This window comes from Coptis chinensis, chromosome 1 (assembly GCF_015680905.1).
Source record: "Coptis chinensis isolate HL-2020 chromosome 1, ASM1568090v1, whole genome shotgun sequence".
Lineage (NCBI taxonomy): Eukaryota > Viridiplantae > Streptophyta > Magnoliopsida > Ranunculales > Ranunculaceae > Coptis > Coptis chinensis.
Genome location: NC_141456.1, coordinates 24,628,767 through 24,641,851, shown reverse-complemented (window position 1 = coordinate 24,641,851; position 13,085 = coordinate 24,628,767). Strand labels below are relative to the sequence as shown.

General features: G+C 35.6%; 1 protein-coding gene and 1 long non-coding RNA gene across 3 annotated transcripts; both read right to left on the bottom strand.

The window, feature by feature from the left end:
- Nucleotides 1–8,063: 8,063 nt before the first annotated feature.
- LOC147523093 (uncharacterized) lies at nucleotides 8,064–8,968 on the bottom strand. The gene is made up of 3 exons (XR_015195931.1): nucleotides 8,735–8,968; nucleotides 8,295–8,372; nucleotides 8,064–8,124 (listed from the first exon to the last, which is right to left on the bottom strand). It is a non-coding gene; the product is annotated as an uncharacterized LOC147523093 (long non-coding RNA).
- A 273-nt stretch (nucleotides 8,969–9,241) lies between these two features.
- Nucleotides 9,242–12,738, bottom strand: LOC147523092 (uncharacterized). Of its 2 annotated transcripts, XM_086561322.1 has the most exons (4): nucleotides 12,657–12,738; nucleotides 12,476–12,555; nucleotides 9,849–9,948; nucleotides 9,242–9,615 (listed from the first exon to the last, which is right to left on the bottom strand). In XM_086561322.1, the coding sequence occupies exons 2-4, from the start codon at nucleotides 12,500–12,502 to the stop codon at nucleotides 9,356–9,358; spliced, it is 387 nt and encodes a 128-aa protein (XP_086417448.1). In that variant the 5' UTR covers nucleotides 12,503–12,555; nucleotides 12,657–12,738; the 3' UTR covers nucleotides 9,242–9,355. The 2 variants fall into 2 exon arrangements, with proteins under 2 accessions (XP_086417448.1, XP_086417439.1); XM_086561313.1 differs by lacking the exon at nucleotides 12,657–12,738 and having other exon boundaries at nucleotides 12,476–12,633.
- Between the last annotated feature and the right edge of the window lie 347 nt (nucleotides 12,739–13,085).

Sequence of the window (13,085 nt, the reverse complement as noted above, 5' to 3'; positions counted from 1 at the left end):
GATAAGTATTGTTTTGCATTTAAAATGTTGTTTATCATATCTCTTTTTCGTATGATTGGAAATGCCTTGCTATTCAAGTAGCTTCAATTCAATATGATCTTCGTCGGGGCATTCTCACAAAACTTTAAATAAACTTATATTTTTAAACTACAAAAAGAATTGAAGAAGGGTTTTATTAAGGGTGTGTTCTTTCTTTTTATGGAGAGTGGGGTTTTCATGATTAATATAATATTCGTATCTCATAGCTTTACTTAGCTGTTGATATATTTTAGAATATTTTAATATAACGTCACCCGTTTAAGCATGGGTTCGAAAGCTAGTTTTATGTAGAGTCAATGGTTCCTTAACTAACGAGAGCCATTAAGTAGGGGGTATGTCTCTCGAATTTCAAAACAGGCAATCTCAAAAAAATCTCAAATTAACCTTTTATTTTGCTCACTTTGAAATAAATTCCCGGCTTCGCTATTGCTACTATATTTGCAAATCCTCATTGTACTGCCTCTCAAAATTTAGCTGGCTTCAAGTTTTATCACACCAACCAAATTTAGACCCGTTTAGTAGCGCCATCTGGGTGGACTTCCAATTGCGAGGCCTGGTTCTTAGGCAATCTTTTTTTTTTGGCCTAAGACGAGCTAGCCCTAATCATTGCTTCTATCGTTGCTCAGAAGATTCCCTATTTCAGGTCTCAGCCTTCACACAGCTTTGTGATATACGTAAGTAAGGAATTGTATTAAGAATAAAAGAATGTGTTACAGAGAGAGAATAAGTGGTTTGAGCACCACCATAGTGATTTGGTTCTCACCATAATGTCGAAGGACATGAGATACCCAAAACTTGTACCCATTTCTAACTATTTTTCTCCTACTATCTTTGTACACCTAAAGGGAACATAGGTTAGGGTTTGAAAGTGATTTTTGAGAGTTGATTTATTTAAGAGTTGTGGGGGCTCTATTGAGCTAGTGTAACTCTCTTGTATATTGCAATTGATTTACCCCAGCTCAATAGGGCTCCCACAATGATTATAGTGGAAAGCTTTTGTAGGTACAACATACCAAACCATAGTAAATCTTCTTGTGTATCTCTTTGCATTTACTATTTCATAATTGCTAGCTAAGTAATTGCTTGCATAAATTGAAAGTTTTGCATTATTGGGTTTATTGTGTTAACTACCAAAATCCTTGGGGTTGGTGTCTTCATTAGTGTGAGCTCCCAACATTTAGGTTAGTAAGTAACTAGGTTGAGGTGTTATTTCTTAGTGAAATTTCCCAGCACAAAATATAGCAATGTCCGGCATGAACAACTTCATGTAATTTGCATAAGAGAAAAATAACAATTAGTATATTACTTGAAACAAAGGTAAGGAGGTGGTTCAGAGAGGGTTTTTGATGAGTAGAAGAGAATGAATAAACAAAAACAGTGGATGTTGGTGATTTCCTTTTGGCTTATAGAACAACAACTATAGCCTACAAGCCCTACCTTCAAGAGTTGGTTACAATGGAATGCATCAAAGGGCTTGGGAAGGTGTGATTTGAGATTGTCCTCTATTTCTTCCCATCTACAAGGGTTGGAAGGTTGATAAGAGGAAAATGTCGTGGTTTCTTCTGGCTGAGTGGAAGCTTCTATGAATTGCTTATTCTCTTTTTTTTTTTGGGTGGGCGAAGGGTTTGAATATACGATGTTTTTATTATTATTTTTAATGAGGAATTAGAAAAGGCTTGGGTACAAAGTGGAAATAACTTGATTTATAAGGAAAGTACCTAAATTAAACTTCCTAAACATCCAATTTTGAAAGTAGAGTACATAAAGGTTATAATTTGTTTGGAAATATATAAACTTGAAATACTATTGATGTAGTATTGCTTTTTGTTATAACTAGCTACGGGTAAACCTAACTAGCTTCTCAGAGAATAAATACCACAGTAAATAAATAGAATATTAAATAAGAAATTTTTTATTGATAGAAGTATCTAGTGAATGGGGGGGGGGAGGAGGAGGTTATCTTTATATATTATATATAACTAGGTAACATCCTCTCCAAGATACAAAGATCACAAAAACATAAATATATTAGGAGGTCCACATATGGGCTCAATGGTGGGAAACCACATGAGGCCTACACCTCTCATAACACATACATAGATTTTAATGTTTATGTGGTAAAATCATTATTACGTGGTAGTAGTACTCCTCCAAGGTTGCCATTGGTTCTTCATTTGTAGTGCCAATGGTTTACTGGGTCATCCCTACCTACGAGACAAGATACACACCTTTAGCAAGGAGCCTATTTTTTTTTGGCTAAAGGGTGATATGAATTAATAGCAAAAGAAAGGTTACAAGGTAACAAAATAAGAAAGAAAAATAATTAAAAAAGTACATTTCTGCTAGAGACTTTAAACTCCTTTTACACTTCATTTAACAAATCTGTAGATGGAAATGGTGCCCTGTTGTCCCAACATTACTTAATTGTTGTTCATAGTCATTGAAGCTCTTTAGTGGCACAAATGTCGACGGCAAAGTTGGCCTCTCTAGGAGCTTGCATATGTTAAGCATATATCTGGCATTTGTTGTAAGCCAAAATCAAACCTTTCTTTAATTTTTATTATGATTGGGCTATGGTAGAACAGAGTAACTTACAAGGAAAAAGAAACTAAAATAACCCACAATCATTTTTTTTTACAAGGACCTGGTAGGTGAAAGGTAGAATATAGTCTTGACGCGAAGTAAAAAATAGCCCTGGGTGGTAAAAAGTCGAGTATATATACCCCTGACGCGAAATAAAAGCCCAACCCAACCAAAATGACCTGGCATATATCATATGAGCAATTATTGTTCATACCTCAACATGAGTTATGATAAGTGAGAACACCTAATTGAGTTTGTATCTATTTGCCTATTTGGGGTATGAACAATATGATCAGTGAGAACACCTATTAGAGTGTGAACAATCATTGTTCATGGGTTCATACCTCAACTTGAGCTATGATCAGTGAGAACACCTATTGGAGTATGAACAATAATCATTGTTCATGGATTCATAACTCAACATGAGCTATGGACAATCACTATTCATACGCCAACATAATGTATGATTAGTGAGAGCACCTATTGAAGTATGAACAATCATTGTTTGTACGTGTTTGGGTAATGAACAATCTTAGTTCATCCTTCAATATAATGTATGATCAATGAGAACAGTACACCTATTGAAATATGAACAATCATTGTTCATACCTATTTGGGGTATATGACCAATGATTGTTCATACCTCAACGTGAACTATGAACAATTATTTTTTTATTTTTTATTTTTTTGAAAAGTTAATAAGCTTGGGTTAAGGCCGATCACTCACATATTTTATTTAAAATCAACTTTGTATATATGGAGTTCCTGTGGCATCATCCTCTATTATATCATACATACCTTCCCTAAGAGTATAGTAATTAGAATGAGGTTCGACAAAAACACAGGTTCTAAGGCCTCAAGCTTAACACCAAATCTATTCAAAGTACAACATTACTTGAAGTACTTCATTCCATCTATTTTCCTTTCAAGAAATGTTTGTTGGGTGATCTTTCGAAATATGCTTTTGGGCCTTCTCAAACTCTAGTAGAAGGTTCCACAATGGATGTAAACAAATGTCAGACCCATTTGCTCATCCCAAACCTCTTTAATATAACCATTAAGATGTTTAATCTTTTTCCTGGCCAAAGAGGAAACTGTTTTCATCATGGCGAGAGTGGGATCATCAATTTCACCAGAAGATCGTTGAACATGCGTCTTACTTTTCTTTTTCTTCTTAATGGTTCTCCATTCATCTCCATGAATCAGAGGTGTTACTGGCAAAACGACATTGTTCATACCAAAAGGACAGAAGGGTAAAATTAGAAAACATGTATTTAAAATCTGGGCTATTTTTCCCTTATGGGTTATTTTCACCCAAAAATTGGTTTTTTGGGTTTTTTGGCATTTCAAATTTGTCCTTTTGAGTGATTTTTTAAAAAAGGCTGCCCGAGAGATTGATTTTGACCCACCCGAAGTTGGTCTTTTTGACCAAATATCTTGTTGGTAGAAACCGGTAAACCATTTAGTTTTGTTTCATTTCTAATCTTTGGGTATCATTTATGTCAATTTATTTTTCGAGGTATAATCTCTCGAGTTAATTATTTTGATTTATTGTGTGCTGAGACAGGGATTTGGATGAGGATTTACTCAGCGCTTTTCGTTTGTACCTAGAAAAGAGAGGGTGTAGCGACCCAAATTATGACAGTTGGAAGATTGGCGGCAGAAGGGCATGGTAGCGAGATAGTAAGCAAAACCGAGAGCATCTTAATAGGGCCGCGGTTGTGGAAACATAGAGGAGAGGGGGGATACATGAGGCATGAGACCGATGGATGAATGCCGTGAGTAGAAGGTTGGATTAGCCTAGAACCAAATAAGCACATTCCTTGCGCGACATAGGATAGAGGATCGAATGCACCAATACTTACGGAAACCCTACACGTGGCGAGAGAGGGACCGAGAGATTGGCGGACAGATGGACGACCAGGATCAAAAGGAAGGAGGTATAAAGAGAACAGTGAGAGAAGAAAAGGGGAGGAGAAGAAGAAGGAGGCTTAGAGGGAAAACCTAGAGAGGGAGAGAAAACCTAGAGAGAGAGAGAAAAGAGGTTACTACATTTGGCACCGTCTGTGGGGAAAGATCAAAGCACAAAGAGAATAATTTGGCGCATTATCTGCATCAGATGATGGAGAATCGTTAGAGTCAATAACCTCGCGCTGAATAATTTGGTGCATTGGTGGAACGACAGTATTAGGAAGTATTAGTCCGTTATTGCCAAGTTGACCTTGACCATCATGTTCGTGATGATCGCCAGTAATTGCATCGGGACCTTGAGTTTTTCAAGTATGCGTCATAACTTTCGCAGAACGTGATCGAGGGTGTGGAATAAGAACCCCAGATGGCGCCAATTATGTTTCGACCAAATATAATCAAAACACTAAGTGGTGAGTAAGAGATGAAGAACGTAGAAAAGTAGTGAAAAAGCGATGGTGATCGAGTGAATGATGAGATTGTACCTTTTGGTTGCCTACGCACCCAAATTATCGATGACATCAAGTCTCAAGAATGTAGTTCTGTATAAAAAATAGTTTGGTATTTATATAGGTAGAGTAGAGACTCCTTGTAGCTCAAGTATTCTTGTAGCTTAAGTAATTGTAATTGAATATAACTCTCAACTGATAATTATCTCTTTGGTAAGAAACGAAACTGGACATAAATTAATGTACATTAGTGGCAAGCCATGTGGCTAAGGTTCAACCTTAGACACACTACACCATAACAGCTTATTTGTAACGGATGTACATCCGTTACTAAAAATATTAGTAACGGTTATTTTCCGTCGACACAAAAGCGTGACAAATATTAGTAACGGATATTAGTAACGGTTATAAAGTGTAAGCAAATTTACCAACGGTTAACAAATGTTACTAAAATTAATTTCAGCAACACTTATCAACCGTTAGTAAATTATTAGTAACAATTATTAATTTTGTTCTTAATTTATTTCCAACAAATAAAAGTGTTAGCAATTTTCATTTCTAACGGATACGTAACCGTTACTTATGATTCCATTAGTAACGGATACGCAATCGTTGCTAAATTTGGAAACATCTGGAAAAAAAAATTAAATATTCTAGCCCTAATCGTTCCTGCCACCTGCTTCTAGAATACATATATCCCACATATTATACACAACCTATCCATCCCACTAAAAACTTAAACATACACTTGGGTACAATAGCGAGAAAGAAAACACTTAAACCAAACATACTCCATAATTCATTCATAAGTCGCAAGTCGTAACTTTGATTACATTGTATTCAACAATGAGATAATAACCAAAAATACAATAACAATCAATAAACTCATTAAGTCTTTTGTAAACAAAATACATAGATAGAATAAGTCATAATAGCTCTAAAACGAAACCTTTTGATCTCTCATATTGTCCTTCCTCTAGCAATTATAAAAGTCATCGACACCTGCAACCAGACCAATGGCACCAAAACGAAATTAAGAAAATAGAGAGAATCAATAGTAAGTAAAATTTGTGTAAGTTAGATTCATAAAAACAAGACGTTAAGAAACTATAAAATATGTGTAATAGGTTGTAGCTCCCCAAAACCGATCTCTTACCCAAGATCGGTATTTCACCCCTGAACGCTAATCAACATCATCATTTCTAACAAATAGATGCATTCTAATGTGGATTTATTATTAAAGACAATAAAGAAATAATAAATTCTTACAAAACAACTTAAGCTCTCTTGTTACTTATTTGAAGCTCCCACCCTCTCTCTTAGTCTCTCATCCTCTCTCTTATGATAGGCTTTTAAGCTCTCTTGTTACTTATTTTTTTCTCTTTTCAATTCAGTTCGAGATGGAGGAGTTTTTCCCATAAGATCTATAAAACAAAGTAAGAGGTATTGATTGATGACAGTAATTCCCCTTGAAAGCTGAGTTGGTAGGTGGTAAACAAAGCAAGTGATCATAAATCCACTCAGACAACCTCTTTTAATGAACCGAGGAGTGTCAAGAATGGGAAAACCAAAAAAAAAAAAAAAATAGTACTAATTCAATCAAAGTAACAAATAAAAACCGACAACTTTATTTCCTTCATACTCACCACTCTTTAACGTCAACTCCTTTCTTTTGTTCTTCCTTAAATCAAGATACTCTTTTAACATCAATGCTTCCAAAGATATTTATATATATATATTGCAAGGGTCAAAATGCCAAGCCAAATTAAAGCCAGAAACAATGAATCCAAGATCAAAGACATAATAGACAAAACAAAAGGCTAACAAGCAACATAGCAAAGAAGGCATTAATTAAATCTAACCATATTGCAACAAATGTACCAACTGTATTTGTGATTCCTGTTGCCATGAGAACATCCAAGAATTGCAAAATTTGTTTTAGTATATTATCCTACAATTGTAAGCATGTATGTTCTAAAGTATAAAGTTTGGTGGAATGTTTAAATAAACAGACAATGAAGAAATCCAACACACTGAGGAGCTATATCCTGATAATAAGAAAGCCAACATATAATAGTAGCTAGTACAGACTTCAAGCCATTTGTCTAAAAAAAAACACACGCCAACTTTATGATAATTAAGTAAAATGCAAGGTGTATCAAGGAAGTCAGAAAGTGGACGTGGTCAAGAACACATTACACACGGTCGAATACCGTGTTGTACAAAACTAAGTAGATGAAGATGATAACTTACTTGCATGCTGAGGAGAAAACCAGCCTGGTTGAATGAGCTAAAACTTCGGGGCTGCGATATAAAGCACAAATGCGCCAGGCGGGAGTGTCTTCACATAATTTAAACAAAAGCAAAGTCGATCCGTGTCCAATGAAACCAATTGACTGCCAAATATAGAAAGTTTGTTAAGTTTAATTATGTTAAATATAGGGGTGAAAGTCATGAAACACAAGGTGAAGCAAAAAACATTGTTGTGTTGTACCTGACTTTAAACTCATTGCTTATAAGTATTTAGTTCCAATAGACTCGCTTTTTATCAGATATCGATTGTTTAGACTTCAAGTTTAACTTCCTTCATAGACCCAGACTTCAATACGCCTAGTAACCTACAGTTGGAAGGAACTGATCTAGACATGTTTGTTTGCTAAAGTAATTAAATACTTGCATAGGAAGTTACCTGCATGATTGTCCGCACAAAAGTGATCGGTTGATGACCTTTCTTGATCAAGGCATCCGAGGCAACACTTGCAATGTAACCCAAAATGGCCATCATCCCCCACGGGATGGCACTGAACTAGGCAGCTTGTTTTAAGTTCACATTGAACACCTGTTTAGCAATACAAGGGACTTCCATCAGTACTTACAGAATCAGCCAGATTGTTGTAGAACTTGATTACTTCTCTAGATTAGTATTATCAAATCACACTTCTAAAATATCCAATAAGCATAAGAGCGCTTGATAGGAGTTGAAATATTGAAGACTTCAGAAAACCCGAAAACGATGGTAGTTGTATTACCCCTCTTCATGTGTCCTTCACAATGGTGATCTTTGGGGTAGCACCAATTCCCATACCTATTACCAAAACAACGTTATATTTCATGTGATCTTTGGTTGGTGCACCATAGGGGGCATCTAATATTACCCAACATAAAGAAATTAAAATATTTTTCAGATTCACAAATTTGGCATTACACCATTCTAGACTAAGTGTATCTATTCTAGACTAAGCGTATGTCACATACCTTAGGCTGCTCCCTCCTTGCATCTAATCTGCTCTCAGAAGTCCGCTTTCCAGATAGTAGATGACGTGATTGACACACCTAAAGTAAACTAAGCAGTCAAAAAATGCGCCTTAGCCTTTTCTCAAGCTCTAGGCTCACCCCTACAGCCTTACTACTATGCAACTAAAGATGACTTGTCAAAGAAAGTTGCATATTTCTTCTACAGATTCATATGCAGATAACTTCCAAGCCTAGAAAGAGGACAGACCCATCTAGTAAAGAAACAGAGGATGTTATGTACTGAATGAACCTAAAACAGGCCCTAATCCATTGTAATAATTTGAGTGTAGTAAAAAGTAGCAAAACAAAAGTACGAAATATTCAATGAGTGAACCGTAAGCCCAGTGAAATACTACACATACTCATAATAAAGAATAAATGTAGGGGATAGAGTCTCTTACTTAAACAATGGAGCAATTGTACTTGGCAAAAAGCTGGATCAACGCCGCTTGATTAGTCGGGTCAAGATACTCTTGGATGATTGCTGGATACCTCCCAGGAGATGTGCATGCAAGTCTTGCCAGTGATTTCACCAAGAACTCTTTTGGATCTTTAATTTCCTTAACAAGATCCTCATCTTTTTTTTTCCAGCATTGTGAAGCGGGACAAAAGTGGCAGTATACCCCACAGCCTCCCCTATAGCTCCTCAACAACTGTTTCTTGTTCTCGTCTGGAAAGAAGAGTGAAAATACTATCCAGCATTTATGGCTCCTCAACAACTGTTTCTTGTTCTCGTCTGGAAAGAAGAGTGACAATACTATCCAGCATTCGGCCACAAATAGTTGCGGTGAAGCATCCAAGAGAAGTGGGACTCACAAATAAGTTTGGTTGAAGCAACCGAAGTCAACTTCAACTCGATTGGATCCCCGTGATCGCCCTAAGAGTAGGTATCCAGAAAGTCTCAAGAATGGTAACAAACAAATTACAATTTGGATGAACTGAATTAATGGAATCCACAAGCCTAGTTGGCCTGTGCTTGATGAGAAAAAGTGAAATAAATATCACAAAAGAGTTATGAAACTTCATTGTGCGGTGATTTTGTAGTCGTATAAAGAGTGCATGTAGTTCGGATGTAAAGAGTGCATGTAGTCGTGTAAAGAGTGCATGTAGTTCAGATGAATGGGTGGTCTACTGAGCTCAACAAGCTGGGCTAGGAGTTGGAATGCATATGGCCAAAACTCGGTTACCTCCTTTGCCAAGATATCCTGGATGATGGGGAAAAGGCTTGCCTCAAAAGCCGATATCAGAGAGACGTCCTTCTCACATGCCCGCCTGACGAGGCCTGCCACGCTTCAAACAGATAATGGTTGAAGACGGGATCAAAGTAATGGCAAAATGTTTAGGGATCTGGTTCCAAAACATTGTGAAGAATTTAAGAGCCCCAGCCTTGAGCATGGGGAAACCATTCACATCTTGACTTTGCAATATCTCTTTGTCAATCAAGCAAACCCAAAAGAGAACAACTAAAGATGCCATACAAACAGTTTCTTTCCCATATATCTAAATAATAGTTACCTTCAGCAGAAGAGGTAAGAGGCTCAACTGTCGTTGTTATTGATTCCAATTCTTCAGCTTGATTGATACCTGTGTCCATATCTTCCTCGAGTTTTGTGACCTGAAAATTTCCATAAATCCCAATATATAACTAAAAGTTATACGAACCTCAAAAATAATATGTATCCATAATTGTTTCCATAGTTTGAAAAGGTAATGAACAATATTATGAGCTTTATATATTTCAGATTTCATCTCCACAAAAAAAAAAAAAAAAAGAGAGAGAGAAAACGTTGATGTCCAAACATAACCAAGTTATCCTTTTGATTTCCTTAATGAGCATTTAGACTCTAAGAGCTCTGATGTAGGACACGAGAACGTAATGCATGCAACAATTGTTGCATCAATAAGACTTCAACACTACTATACCTGAGATGTACAAAACATGATAAACCATTGGTGATCTATCTCAAGCACTTGTTTTACCCAAATAATCTGAAAAATTCCTAAAATGTCCAACATTTCGATAAGAGACAATCTAATTTAATAAAAGAGCTTCTTAAATGCAGATTGATAACAATACATGCATTAAAAGAATCAAAGAACAGATTTTCAAATGTTGAAGCTTAAATTAAGCTCATACATGCATCATAACTTGAAATTAGGAAACAATTTAAAAAATTGGAATTTAAAGACGGAATCGAAGCAGCATAACACTTGATAGAAACAGTAATATGCGACAAGCATTGATCGGCTCATACCTCTGAGAATAAGAAATGGAGATTATCGTGCTTCGATTGGGGTTTAAACCTTCCTCCAAAATTTCATTGGCTACAACACTCACGTTTAAGCTTATACTTACTTGAACATGGAAAACAAAAGTTGCAAGATAATTCAACTTGTATTAAGCTCAACAACTAACCACGTGTGGGGTGTAAGCTGTTGTTCACTATTCCAAACTTACCAAAATATTTGAACAGGTCAACTGTATGGGGCACTTGAGAAATAAAGCTTTAGTCCAAGGACACCTAGCATCTTCATTATCTAATATGTACACGCATGGAAAACAAATCCTACCATCTTATATCATAAATAGGAACAATCTAAGTGATTCATCTTTCTCTTAATCCATGTCTAATCTTCAACTTCAAATGAACCGATTCACTTACCAATGATAAAAATATGCTAGCAGTAAAGAACCTTCTCCAGTTTACAATATAAATGGTTTGACAAATCTTTATAAGTTAGCCTCTGTGTGAAACACAGTCAGTAAGTGGGGCTGGTGGCATCATCTTTTGACACTATATTTGGTAGTGCAACCATATGCCAATACTTAATAATAGCTCCCAAAATAATCAATAAACGTCTTTATAAGTTAACCTCTGTAAGAAACACATTAAGTATCAGTTGGTTATGTTGAACTGACCCATAGAATCAGACTTCAAAGCAATCCATTTCGAAGGGCTTGCCTTATAAGTTGACATGTACGTCTTAATGAACTTATCACTTGGAAGCTTGCACGCAAGTCAAATATCATATCCAAAACCAGCATCCATTTGGTTAAAACAACGACCATTCTAATATGAAATTATTTCGAATTTACAGACGCTACTCATGAATTAGGCTACATGTTTGCCCATTACCTTACACAGTATTGATGCTACATGGAACATCGACTTAGCTAGGCTCATCTCTCAGACATAGAGCATGAGTTAAACTGTTAAACTTAGACATCTCTGTGGTGGCCTTAATGAGTTATTTCAAGGTGTCAACACATGATTTCTAATATAGGTAGTCCGTAGTCCTTCCCATCTATGAGGCAGACATAACAGGTAAATATAATGCCTATTGCCTAGGGAGTGTCGTCAGACTTCGATATTATACATAACATCACGTTAAGAAATTAATTTGTTTAGCTTGAAAAGAAAGGCTAACATTCCTTACAAGTTCTATATCAATATTAATCACTTCATACAATCACCTTATCATCATCAAATCAAATTCAGTATAACGTAAAGTTTCACCTAGAAGAAATCTACTTCAATATTTTTTATTATTTTTTGTTTGTGAACAATTGTTTGTATGTTTAACACAAGCACAAATCTCTTGAGAGAATCAGAAAATATCTCAAAAGAGAGTACAAAATCTTCAATATTATTGAATGAATCTCAATTTATTTACACTAAATATGGAAACAGAGATCCACCCAAATCCGAAAAACTCACCTACCACAACCGACAAGGTTACAACAACAATGATAACAGAAAACTAGCTAACAACAACAGTTAACCAATACGCACCCAAAGTCGTCAAAATGCATCTAAAGAACAACTTAAGCAATAATGAACAAAACCCGATCACAAATCAATCCAAAAGCGGTATATTTTGATAAAAAGAGTATATTTTTTTATCTTGTTTCATTGATTCACACAAGCCCAAGATCATGAAACAATAAAAAAAGTTGATATTTGAAGTAAAAGTGAAGACCTTATCTGTTAGCACACTAATTCGAAGTTAATATAATCTTAAAATTATAATAAATAACCGAAATTAAGGCCGGTTAAACAAGCACAACAAACAACAATTGAATGAACATAACACACACTTTTGTGCTTAGCCAAAAAATCGAAACCCGGATTATTTGTTACCTTGGTTAAAGCAAGTTTTTCTTCCATAGATCGAGCAGTAATTGATAAAGGTTTGTCCTTTCGGGTACAAAACCAACTAACTTCAAAACACCCAACAGATCGACAAAAAAAAAAACAATTCTATTTCATAACTGATGAGATTGATAGAGAGGAAAAGAGAAAGAAAAAAAAGAAGAAAGACCTCATCTGGCAGTGGCAGCGAGAACCAGCGCCAACACTTCACCCTTTTTTCTCGTTTTAATTTGTTTACTCTTTCCTTACACAGAAGGGTAGCATACTCTTTTATTTTGTGCTTTTCTTAATTGATCTCAATTTTTCAGTTTACTTTTTAACGTTGGTCACACTTATGCATCCGTTAGTTAATATCTCGATAAACGTCACAAAATAATTCAGATAATTTACTAACGATTAAGTAATTTTGCAACGGAACTCTAACTGTTATTAATTTACTAACGGATGAGTATGTGTTACAAACCAGAAATTGCATTTGTTAGAAATTCCTTGTTATGGTGTAGTGACACATGAGTTAATGAGCCTATACATTGATCAATGGTATTGCAAATTGGGTTTTAGCCCTATCGATTAAATAAATAAAAATAGAGACCCCTAA